The sequence below is a fragment of the Trachurus trachurus genome (genome assembly GCF_905171665.1).
Source record: "Trachurus trachurus genome assembly, chromosome: 2".
Classification (NCBI taxonomy): Eukaryota; Metazoa; Chordata; class Actinopteri; order Carangiformes; family Carangidae; genus Trachurus; species Trachurus trachurus.
This window is the reverse complement of record NC_139914.1, coordinates 4,328,871-4,341,955: the sequence shown is the minus strand read 5'-3', so window position 1 is coordinate 4,341,955 and position 13,085 is coordinate 4,328,871. Positions and strand designations below refer to the sequence as shown.

Sequence of the window (13,085 nt, the reverse complement as noted above, 5' to 3'; positions counted from 1 at the left end):
GAGTCTCTGACATGAGGACCATGGGGAATGGTGTGTTCCTGCCCCGAGTCGAGCAGCGATCATTCCCTCAGACAGGGAGAACATTAAGGTGTACCTGGCTGCCCCCCTCAGCACTTTCACCGGCAACCCGGAGCAATGTTATTATGATGGCCCAAGTTCAAACAACGTCTCTCTCTCTCTTTGGATAGAGGCCTCTACGCACCATTAACCCGGGGCAATCCATCATCTGTCTCCTTGTTCAATGGGCTGTAATACACTGTCAATGTTACCGCTACACAGCGGCGTAGATGACGTAGGGTTGGTGGGTTTTGTAAACCCATGGGCCCTCTTGTGACAAAAAAAAGGGGCCCTCTTGTGGTGAAATCCTGCGGCACCACCACACTGCCGAGGAGGGAGGTTCGGGACGCGGTTGACCGCGGCTGCTTTCCCTCGCAGCGGCAGGTAGCAACATCAGACTGGGTCACTGCATTATGTTGCATATTAAGGGGGGATACGAGTGGCCCCTCCCAATTTGAGCTGATCCATGCGTGTATTGAAATGTGATTGGCTCAGCCGCTCAGTCAGACCGTTATTTTTCTGGAAAAAAAAGAAAAAAAGCAAGCAAGGAAGAAGCAAAGATGGTGAAAATAAAAGAAAAAGAATTGTCTGGAGCGGAAAAGCGTCGGGCAAAAAAGAAAAAGAAATTAATTGAAGATGCAGCTAAATGCGCAAAATTGACTGATCTGTTCCGTCGTGGTGGGAGCCAGGCCAGCCACAACACAGGTCTGAACAGCACGGCGGCCAGTGCGGCCACGGCCACAGCAGGTAAGTTAACGTTAACACTGCCTACTGTACACGGCGCTATCATCTCAGACTGGACTACACTAATACGATATATTCCTAAACGCACATTTTTCTGTCCAAGGTGGCCTCTCAACCACACGAACACACCGATTTCACCCACATAAACGGAGATATTTTTAAACGGATAAAAAAAACGGAGATATAAAAAAAAATAAAAGTTGTCAACAACAATGGTCCACATCTGTGCTTTGCTCCTGTGCCCCAATTGGGGGACTTGAAGACATGCAGAACAATAACAGAGCCCCCACTGCACTGATTATGAAAGAATATGGTCATATTATGTCAAATTAAACAGCAGAAGCTGGGCTACAACGTGTAAAAACCATGTTTATATGACCCAAATACAGCCCAAACACTACTCAAACAAACAACTAGACATCAAACTTCATGAAGCACCTCTGTGTGGACCCAGTCGCCACATTTCTGGCTCGTAATACTACTGTACATTATGCAAAACACATCAGCCACCGCTCATCAGGAACGAGCCTGCTACAAACATTGGGGCGTTACGTAGCAACCACGGCTAACACAGCAGCACAAGCCAACAACGAGCAAAGTCGAGCAAAAACAGACGCTGCGTGGCCAAAACATGGTCGTACATTTGCTCTTACCTTTGCTGTTTTGCCGTGAAAAGGTTGTGTTATGGGTAAATCCACAATATTTCCAGTTGAACTCTGCCTAGTGTCAGAGACGTTCTAATATGAGACTTTGCTAGTGTTTACATCTGAATCAGTCTGGCCGTGGATGCACGTGGATCTGCTGATCTGATTGGTTCATGGCTGTCACATGGCCAGTGCGGCCAATCACATCGACCTGGGTCTAGCGTCATTCCTCTCTCTCTCTAATGGTTAGAATGAGCCGTCAATCACTCGAATCGACCAATGCGCTGCAGAGATAGAGGCTGAAAGCCCAACCCACCCAAATAAGTTGCAGAGCAGCAGCAGGACACAGAGACACTTGAATCCACTATGTTAGTTATTTACAATCGGTTCCAGTAGATTTATTTTCAGTTAGTTTATCCAAATTGTGTGAAAATAAAGATTAAACAATAGTTTATAGTAGCAGGTGGTTCCAAGCTGTGCCAAAAATGGACATTTTGGAAAGTTCGCCTGAATATTTTGTAGTAAAATCTCAATAATTTTGTCCTGCTTCAATTAATCAGAATCAACCACTGCAGAGACAATGTTCATATGTTGTACAATGATTTTATAGAGAGTTTGAGCTTCATCAGCATTATTCTAAAGGGCACTCATCAAAAATATGATATTTTTTAGGCGAATATTAATTTTATTAATTTTCTTCTGTGTGTCATCTTCATTTACTCTTCACCAGTAACAGATATACTGAAATTTACACATCTCAGCAATTCCTCATTTTTTCCCTTTACTATGACACCAAAAGTATTCAAATAGACCTTGTGGTTGCAGAGATATACTCATTTTATTATGGATATGCAATTTTCGAGAAAAGGCCTAAAAAATAGGCTGTTTTTTTAATACACGCTGTTCCGCCGACGGACGGGCACCAACTACTTCACTATTTCTGTGGTGTGGACAGAGTTTTTGTTTAAAACTAAGACAAAAATATCCGCTTAAAAAAATATCCACATACACGTGTAGTCCAGAGACTTGGCATATAGTGTTTGTGTTTTGGGGTGTGTTCAGGGCACAGACAGAACATTAAAGATAGCCTATCAGCAAAGTTACATACATTATAAATCATTAATTTTCTTTGTCAATTAAAAATAAAATTCATAGGCTTTGTTATTATTATTATTATTATTATTAAGGATATATTGAGGAAGAGCAGCACGAATCTGATACCACCACCAATGATAACTCTGAGGAGGATGATGCCCAAGACGAGCACCAGGATGAGGAGGATGATGCCCAAGACGAGCACCAGGATGAGGAGGATGATGCCCAATACGAGCACCAGGATGAGGTAAGTCTTTTTTTTTAACTTTGTTGCTGGGTCAAAAACATGTTGAAACAGTACCTCGAAAACAAACAATTGAAAAACATTTTTTTCCTCATATTTTTGCACAGGATATGGCAAGTGAGGATGAGGCAACGGATGGACAAGGCAAGCCAGTACTGGACAACACCGAAGCATATCCTTCAGATCCATTTCTTTTTAAAAATGAAACTCTCAGCACAGCAAAAGTCAGAGCCCTTGTCCAACATGGTCCATGCCAGCCTGGGTTAAAAGATAACTTTTCAGATTTTGTAACAAATTCACGTGACGACAAGTTTAAAATACACTGGTACAAAAAGACAAGTGGCAAAGTCAGTATAGATAGACACTGGCTGGTGTATTCTCCTCTTTCTGGCAAGATGTTTTGTTTTTGTTGTTGGCTTTTTGCCGAAAAGGGTGAAGAAACCATTTGGTCTGACCCCAACAAGGGCTTTGATGCTTTCCACAAAGGAATGGATAGGATAAAGCACCATGAAGCGTTAGCAGCGCACCGCAAGGCGGAGAAGACTTTATTCCTTACTAAATATCGCATTACTGAGGATAAAACTGTCATCGCAGGACTTGTGCGGGCAGAAAGACTGGCCATTGAGAAAAATAGGAGAGTCCTTAAAAGGCTGGTGGATGTTACTCTGTTCTTAGCTAAGCAAGGCCTTCCCTTCAGGGGACATAGAGAGTATGCTGGCCTAGGAGCACCAACTGTTAACGAAGGCAACTTTCTCGAACTGTTAAAGCTATTGGCAAAATATGACACTATCATCGATAACCACATCAGCGAAGTCAACAGGGGCTATAAATACATAAGTCCAGAATCTCAAAATGAGCTTATCACATGCCTTGGTAATGAGACACTGCAAATGATAGTAAAAGAAATTAAGGATGCTGTTTTTTACTCTGTCATTGTTGATTCAACAATTGATATTTCTAGAGTGGATCAGTTTTCATTGTCAATAAGGTATGTCAATAAGAGTGGTAAAAGTGTTGAGCGATTCATTAAGTTCGATGAGCTGTCTAGCGGCAGGGCTGAATCATTTCATGACTCACTGATGAAAGCGCTCCAAGAACTCGGACTTAACGTTACCAATATGCGAGGACAGGCTTATGATGGTGCCAAAACTATGTCTGGTCACATATCAGGCCTTCAAAAGAGAGTGAAAGACTCATGTAGCTCTAAGGCTCTGTATGTGCACTGTTGTGCCCATAATCTAAACCTCATTCTTCTTGATTCTGCGACATCATGCACAGCTGGGAAACTCTTCTTTGGTACCCTTGAACAGTTGTATTGCTTTTTAACATTGAGTTTACCTCGTTACAGAATACTGACAGAACAACAGGACAAAATGATACAGGATACAGCTTTAACATTGAAACGTCTCAGTGATACAAGGTGGGCATCACGAAAGCGAGCCACTGAAGCCGTAATTAAGAGTATGCCAGCAATCATAGCGGCACTTGAAATAATTATTGATGATACACGCTCAGAACCAAAAGCTGTAGCAGATGCAAAAGGTCTGCTAGCCACACTTGACACATTTGAGTTTATGTTCATGCTCAATTTCTGGAACATTGTTTTAGGAAAAACATATTCTCTATCAAACTACCTTCAGAAAGAATCAATCGATTTAAACTCTGCAGTTGAGCAAATTGACAGCTGTGCTAATGCTTTGAAAGGTTTAAGATCTGAAGAGGGCTTTAATAATATTGAGGCATCTGCAAAAGAACAAGCAAAAGAATGTGACACATCCACCGAGTTCCAGGAGGTTAGAGTTCGAATGAGAAAACGTTTTGCAGGCGAACTGGCCACAGATGAGCCTATATCTGACAGTAGAAGACGTTTTAAAGTGGAGACATTTTATTACATTTTAGATGTATTTGACCAACAGTTTGTGACACGTTTTGCAGACCTTCGCAACACAGCTGCTAAATTTCAAGTCCTTAACGAAAAGCACTTTTTTGACCCAAAGTCAATTGAGAGGATAAATGAATTGGGACAGTTTTATTCAGAGGATCTGAATGATGCAGAAAGTCTTGTTGATGAATATTGTGCTTTCAGAGACGTTTTCAAAGGCATGTTCCCCGATGGAGCAGGGCTTTTTACTGCAGAGATTCTGCCCTTTCTAATCGCAAATGACTTGCACCGAGCTTATCCTAACCTCGAAAAATTATATAGGATCTATCTCACTGTTCCAATAAGCAGTGCACAGGCAGAGCGCACTTTCAGTCGCCTTAAACTAATTAAGTCATACTTGCGCTCAACAATGAGTGAGTCTCGTCTCTCAAACCTGGCATTACTTTTCATTGAGAGAGATATTTCTGAGAAGGCTAACTTTAACAATGTTGTTGAGACATTTGCCAGAATGAAGAACAGAAAAACACAATTCTAGCTCAAATAGTGGCAGTAATGCAAAGTTGTGAACTCATTTATTTTGTATTTTTTCAATAGCCCTTTTTGCTCTCATGTAGCTGCACTTTTATGTCTAAACCTATCAGATCAAGTCGAGCAAAACACTTTATGCAACAGATTTCGGCAATTTCGGTCAATTCTGACCTGATATTTACAATATATTCCCACATGAATTGAACTGACTGGTGTTTTCATCCACCTTGTTTACAATGTGCTAATACTACCTGATTTTATTTTGCCTTTCACATGAATTTTGAAAATTTTTAAAGTAGTACAAACTTACTGAGATAGAGATTAACAAAGTGCTGTGTGGCGTATTAATACAGTTAAAATAAGATCAAATATTTCCCTTTAAAGTGTACGTATATGTACATAAATATACATACCAATGTTTATCAAAGTTATTCTTATTGAAAAGATTCCTATGCCTGGTAGTGCAATGGCACCTTAAGTTGTTTTATTGGAGCCAAATTTTATTTTGTGTATTTCTGGAAAGTGTTAATATGCCCCTGACGGGAGTGTAATGGCACCTTAAGTTATTTTATTGTAATTTTATTTTGTGTATTTATTTGTATTGGGATTGTGTTAGGAAATGTGTTGTTATTTATGTTATGGTGGTCATGTGTGTCATTTATTTATTTATTTCATTTGCCTGTTTATATAGGGTTTGGGGAATGGTTGGCAATAAAAGCGGCTATTGCAATTCTAATCACTGTCATGGTTCATTCTTGATGCACTTTTTTGGCTTTTTTTCTGTCCTCTATTTGAGTGTGCAATGTCGCGCGGGCCCCTTTGACCTCAAAACCCATGTGGAATACAGCCCAGCTACGCCACTGCCGCTACAACACTGATACCGTCCCTTGATGGAGCTCGCACTCTTCAGCAGCTGACTGTTTCAAAAAAAAAAAGCAATGACGGGGGGGATTTTTTTATGATATTATTTCCACTTATGCATTATAATTGGTTATTTTATACGTTTCCGTGAAGGTTGTTGTGCCCACGACGGCTCCATCGCATTTTTAAATGAACTAAGACTCAATCAAGTCACAGTGAAGTAAAACGATCTGATTTATTCGATTTGAGTTTAGTTCTTTTTAAATGTGAAGCTGAAATGTGACTGATATTGTTAAATTAGTTTTTTTTCTTAAAAGCAACAGCAGACAAACCCAACACTGGGTGGATTAGAGAGAGAGCCAGGACTGTAAATCCCTCCAGGTAAAGAGGTTAACCCTGTGGACAGAATGGACGGGCAGGTGTTAAATGATTAGCATGAGGAAACCTGCTGCTGTTTGCACACACACACACACACACACATACACACACACACACACTGGGCATGTTTCATTGTGCAGATACACACACGATGTACAATCAAAGACCAATATCTTCATCCCTATAGTTTTAGCAGTAGGTTCGTCACCTTTAATTGTCGGTGCAAGCTATTTGTAGAACGCTACGCTACACTACGCTACGGAGGCTCATGGTATTTCTTGGTTTCCCACATCAAACTCATCAAATACACAATCCAACAACTCCAAAACGCTCTGGTGGACAAGTTGTGACCTGCACATTCACCACGCTATGAGATAATAACACAACGTTACCAGACAGAGTTGTTTTAGAGGTGAATTCATGCAAAACCACTGATGCACGTTCCCGTCGGGGGCAGTTTTTCATCAAGCAGTCTCTGCATTTGCCTCTAAAACAACTCTGTCTGGTAACGTTCTGTTATTATCTCATAGTGTGGTGAATGTGCAGGTCACAACTTGTCCACCAGAGCGTTTTTGAGTTGTTGGATTGTGTATTTGATGAGTTTGATGATGGAAAGCAAAAAAATCCCATTAGCCTCCGTAGCGTAGCTCTGAGCAGCTCACGGCTCTGCTCCGCCGCTCTAAAAATAGCTTGCACCGACAATTAAAGGTAACAAGCCTACTCCTAAAACTATAGGGATTATAGCAATGGGCCAATTTGCCAAAATGTTGAACTGTCCCTTTAAAGTAGTAGTAATTCTCCATCCTGCATGCACTGTACTTTGGGTTGCCTGTGGCTCCATAAGCAGCTACATAAACGTCAGCCCACATTGTCAGCCTGTGTGTGTGCTGATGAATTATTGACAACCAGGCAGCGCCGAGGAGTTCATGTGATCCTCTGCCCCCTGCGTCACCCGGCTACTACTCTGTTCCACCGCCTCACTTCACCTCACCAGCCTGCAGCGAGAACCAGCTACACACTGTAACACACTACACAGACTCACTCTGCACCAGACCTACAGTATGCACCAATTAGAAGGGACATAAGCAGTAAGGGGATCAGTGATTGGCTTAGATTTGAAAGTATTGCAGTAAACTGGATTAAGCGGGAGAAGCCATATAGTGAACACCAGTAACCCTTTAATCCACTATGTGGGAAGGCAGGAAGCCAGACGGAGGGAGAGAGGAGGCACTTCCTGTCCGGGAATACACAGATTAGTCAGCACAGCACAGGAATGCTGCCCGGCTTCTTCAACAGACCTCAACACACACACACACACAATCTTCAAGTTCACAAACTGGTGCTGCAGCTTTTAATTAGCTCATATACTATATGTTCAAGATAGAAGAACTTTACAATAGAAACGTCACTTTTTCAAACAATGCACAAAGGTTAATCCGTGCTTTAATATGTCATTGTCAGGGTCCACTGTTTTAATTCTAATATTGCAAACAGTGCATTTTCTGTTTTTGTGTTTTCAGCAAAAAAAAAAAAAACAGCTCAGAGATGCGTCAGTTCTGACCTGGATTGCGAACAACAGTCGCAGCTCGAGAAACAGGTTAAAAATAATCAAGCAGCGCAGAGAGAAAGAGTCTTTTATGGTTCTGGAAATAACTTCAGAACAGAACGCGTTCTTAAACGACCTTCTTTTTATATTAAAAACGGATGTTTATGGCTGTGACACAGATACAGGCACTAAACTGTGGGCTAACCATCAGGAAACCAGTCTTTTTTTTAATTTTTATTAACCAGATTATGTGAATCTGACACCATCAAACAGATACAGGTAGATTAATTCTTAAAAACGAGCTGAGATGGGGGAAAAAAACTGTTTCTTCTGGCTACACAGAGCTATTAATAAGCTCGACACAATTCAAACAGCCATAACTGGTTCTTTTAAAGTGGAGGGGAAGGGAGGCGAGTGCTGCATATATATACAGTACCAGTACACTAGGTCTGGGCGCCCCTGCACGTCACTGTGATTACATTTTGTTCTCATTCAGCCTGGACGAGAGTGACAGCCGCAAAGATTACAACTCTTCATGTTATGCTTTCAAAAAGAGAGCGATAGGGCTTATATAACATCTTCTGCCTTTTTACTTGATCAGGGATGGCAGCGACTGGAGAGACTTGGATTTCAAAGACCACAGAGAGAAGAACTGGTGTCCAACGTGACCTCAGCTATCTTCAACCTGGCAATTTAGCTTAACATCCACACATCGCCCTCAATACTGGAACTGTATAGTCTCTTTTTTAAACGCTAGTAAATCAGATAAGAAAACACATTATCCTGGAATGCAATGGAAAGGAGAATATAGTGTCTGGTGGAGACGTAGGCTACAAATGAGCGTTTTGAGATTAAACGGTGTGAATTCAGTTTTGTTTATTCTTGGATTGTGATGAAATTACCTGGATATTTCTCACGCCATAAAGATCTGTTTGTGTTTTGGATCACACCTCGTTATCTCATGGAGAGTTTACGGATCTCAACACGCCTGAAGCACCACGACTGTCAGCCCACGCAGCGCACTAGTGCTTCCTGGGAAACAGACACTAATAAAAACTCAAGGACTGATCATTAGAAATCTTCTGCAAGAGGAGAACTACGTTGCATTGTAAGGGATTTGCAACACAAAACAAATATGCTGTAAAGTGGAAATTGAATCATGCAACAAAGAGTGTGTTGCATATGTAACATTGTACAGAAATGCTTTGGAGACTGACAGTGATGCTGTATTGATGGCTTCCTCCTGCGAGATGCGGGGACTGGGAGGCGTATTTCCTTTCCTTTCCTTAACGACGACCCAGCCATCACTGACATTTCACGTGATGGTGGAAATTCTTTAGAGCTCAGCAAATTGATATATTAGGCTTTTAAATCTGATGATTAGTTTCATTTTACGGACGCGGTCAGAAGACGAATCCTTCATCAGACTGTCCCACACGGCTCAGAAAGAAAAAGAAAAAGCCTGGTATTGACAAACAGATAAATGCTCCTCGCCCTAATCTCAAGTATTCAGCAGTCTCTTCTTCTTTTTCTTTTTTTTCTTCTCCTTGCAATGGCAATACAATCAATTTAACCCTAACCCATTTGTCTAAAGCAGTTATCCAGATCAATTACAGCAGCAGACCTCATCAGCATCCCACATCCTCGGCTCGTCTCTGCAGGCTCCTCACTTTTAAGGCTCCATTTCAGCCTCCACGCAGCAGGGATTTTATTTAATCAGCCATTTGCAACAGTTGGGAGGCCATATCTAAGCCTCAGCTGAGCGTGTATAGCCCGAGTATAAACCTCGCCACCGTCTCTCTCTCTCTCTGGTCTCGTGTGTGTGAGCCGGGCTGGATTATTGTCAAACACATTACCGTGGAGCCTAATGCAAGCCACACAGCCATATAGGATACAAGGCCGGCTGCTCCACTGCTGCCCATCCCATCGATCGGACTTAGCAGAGGAGAAAACAACTGGATTACATAATTCATGTGACTGGCTGCTGCATTTGTAGTGGTGTTCAACTGGAAGAGGCAGCGTAATGGATGAGAGTGAAGCTGCTTCATTTGAAATCAATGAGCTCAGCAGCGTTTAATTGTATATTCTTATTCTGATCAGAGCTGGGAACCAGGAAGTGCACCGACTTCATCTGCTCTGTTTTGTTTTTAAACTTTGCCATCCAACGTTTCTATCTCAGCATGTTTGGTCATGAACTTATACAGCCTGGTAATAACCTTTAGAGACTCCACCTTTCACTATTACAGCGCCCAAAGTGGTTTGTTGACTGAAGGTGACGGCTGCCGTGTTAGACATCTATGTGCAATACACACACTTTTATTCATTTAGCAATAATATCTTCAGATGGTTGCCATAGGAGAATTAATATGTGCAAAAAAATCTTACTAAAAAACTAAAAACAAACTATATTCTAACACAGAACTTGTCCGCCCATCTAAAAGTCACTGCTTACTTACTTCAACTACAAGAACCACTTGACCATACTACATTTGTACTGAGTCAAAAATAGTAGTTTTTACTAAAACAAATACTAAAAGATAGTTAATTAATGGACAATTCACTAAAAAAGTGGTAAATGTGTGGATAAAGTCAGAGTTGGGTGTGGTTTCATTGATTTACAGTATGCACTACCTATATTTATTCACAGAAATAACACTTTTTAAGACTAAACTGTAACTTCCTATCAAATTAAAAGTCATTGTCATTGAATGTCATAAATTCCTTTCCCAGTGAGTTTCCTCTCCTGAGTGAAACTTAATCCGGATGAGTAGCTGCTTCGGCGGAATTTGAGACCATCAGTGAGGATGAAACAAAACAAAAAAAAGCTGACTTCTCGGTGTCGAAAAGTAGCTCGATGTAAATAATAATAATACAAACTTACATATCTGCTGATGAGGTTCCGAAGAGTGCTGAAATCCATCCCCATCCTGTTCCTCCTTCTCGGCTGCCTCCTTCGCTCCGACTCGTGTTTCTCCGGGTTTCTTGTTCACTGTGGACGCTAGCTTCTTTTTAAATCTCCTCCTCTGTCCATGACTTTTCTCTCCTCCTGTCTTGTCTTGTCTTCTCTTCTTCCTGGATTTGAAAACAAAACTAAACTAAAAAAAAGAAAAAGAAAAAGCCTCGTCTTGGTCCGTGTAGGTAAACTAAACAATGCGCAGGGAGACTTTGGGGACAGGAGGAGTCTCTGTGTCTCAGTCTCCGTGTCTTTTACTACAGTTTCGGGACAGTCCCTGCAGGTACGGACAGGTGCTGCTCCTCCTCCACCACTGACATCAAACTCATTTCTCTAGTCTGTCCGCCTCGCTCGCGCTCCCCCCTCCTCCTCCTCCTCGCGCGCGGAGCCTACCAATAATCTCCTTGCCTCGCGCCGCAGCCAAAGGAGCTTTACTTTCAACTGAGCTACGTCACAGGAGCCAGGTGGTGGTGGTGGGACTGGGAGGGGAGCGCATGCGCGTTGTGGTGCTCTGTTTTATTTATTTATTTATTTAGGCCTATTTGAGGGGGAGAATGGGGGGGGTTGTAATTGATTAGATGTTTCAGTTAATTAGGAGAGTGATTTGTTTGCTCAGGGCGGGAATGTCACAGTGTCCCAAAGAGAAAATCAACAGTGTGTCCACAAATGTAGGCCTACCATTATTACCATCCAACATGTTTTATTTTTGACAGCTTTTGTCAGAAACACACATACTGTATTTACAAACATATTTTTATAGCCTATTTATTGTAAAGTCTGATTATTGTGTGCAACTATATAAAAAGATTCAAAAGTCAAAAAATTAAATAAAATAGAAAACAAAATAGCTGTGAAATTTGATAAAGTATTAGGCTAACTGATTCACAATAATAGAGCTGCTGACTGAGTAAATCTAAATTTATTGATTCCCAGTGAGATTAAATCAGATGTAGTTGGGTTTAATTCAAATCACGTGAGTTTTGCTCATGTGAATGAATTTATTCCAGAAACACCAACAGCTATAACAGTCATGGAAATGCCATTTCAAACATATTTGTTTTACATTTATTTTAAAATCTGATTATGTGCAACTAGTAGCCTATATAAACAGATTTAGAAAATCAAAACAAAAAATAAAATAAATAGCTTTTCTCTTCTGGAAAAAAAAAGTTAAATTAGAGTTTAAATTATTTTTGTTTGGGCCTATCTAGTCTAGACTAGAGTTTATAAATAAATAATAGCCTAGTGAATTATCGCACCAATCCCTGTAAATGTTGAGTGAGGTCAGATTCAGGTCAGAACCACGGTCCTCGGTGCTTTGTTTCCGGAGGGACATGTTTTCATTCATTTGTCCAACGACTGTTTCCTGGAGACGCTTTTCGGCGGGTTCAGTTGAAACACACGCGTCAAAGTCGCAACATTAACAACGACCATATCCGGTCAAGGTTTTCACAGTAAAGCCTAACCAAAAAGCATATCAAGTAACATGAAGGAATTTGAATATGTTTTATTTTGAAGCTTTACTCTTATATACACTACTTAATGTTATAATAGGCATTCAGGTATTTTGTTTTTAAACCAATAATATTTTTAAATTGACAAAGTCTTGGTGTCCTGCTTTCTGGAATAATTTTGATGCTTGTATATTATTCAGACCAGTAGGACCTCTTTACACACGTTTTTGTGGCACAAGTCAGTGGTACAGATTTCATTGCCAAAAAAAAAAAAAAAAAGATGAACTCTGAGAGCAATTTCTGTGCCATTCAGCTTTTTGAATTGCACTGTAAATGGGCTTTGTTTTTTATACATAATCAACTTTGTCTTATTTCGCTGGCCTAATATCCATTCATAGTTGGCTATGGACATTAATAATTAAATATCAATGTCAAAGTATTTATCGTCCCCTGATAGTATTATGGCAGACATATCTGTAAGAGAAGTTGAAAAGGTCATCCACGGTTTCTCTTTTATTTCTGACATTATGAAGCTTTTTGCATAAAATTACTTGCAACTATTTAATAACTTCCATTTGCTATTGAAATCCTCTTGCAAGTTTTTTTTTTTTTTTAATCAAAAGTGGGAAAGTCGGTGCTTTTACTTTGAAGGGAACGTGGCGTCATCTGCGTTCATGTTCTTCCTGCCTCGCGCCAGCT

General features: G+C 40.7%; 1 protein-coding gene across 1 annotated transcript in view; it reads right to left on the bottom strand.

The window, feature by feature from the left end:
- atp11a (ATPase phospholipid transporting 11A) overlaps positions 1-11,033 on the bottom strand; it is a gene marked incomplete at its 3' end in the record, with an annotated part of 44,096 nt that extends 33,063 nt beyond the window's left edge. Inside the window, exon 1 of the mRNA XM_083987740.1 lies at positions 10,861-11,033. Within this exon, the coding sequence (XP_083843866.1) occupies positions 10,861-10,905 (45 nt within the window). The 5' untranslated portion in view covers positions 10,906-11,033. The remainder of the gene's footprint in view (positions 1-10,860) is intronic.
- Positions 11,034-13,085: the final 2,052 nt, after the last annotated feature.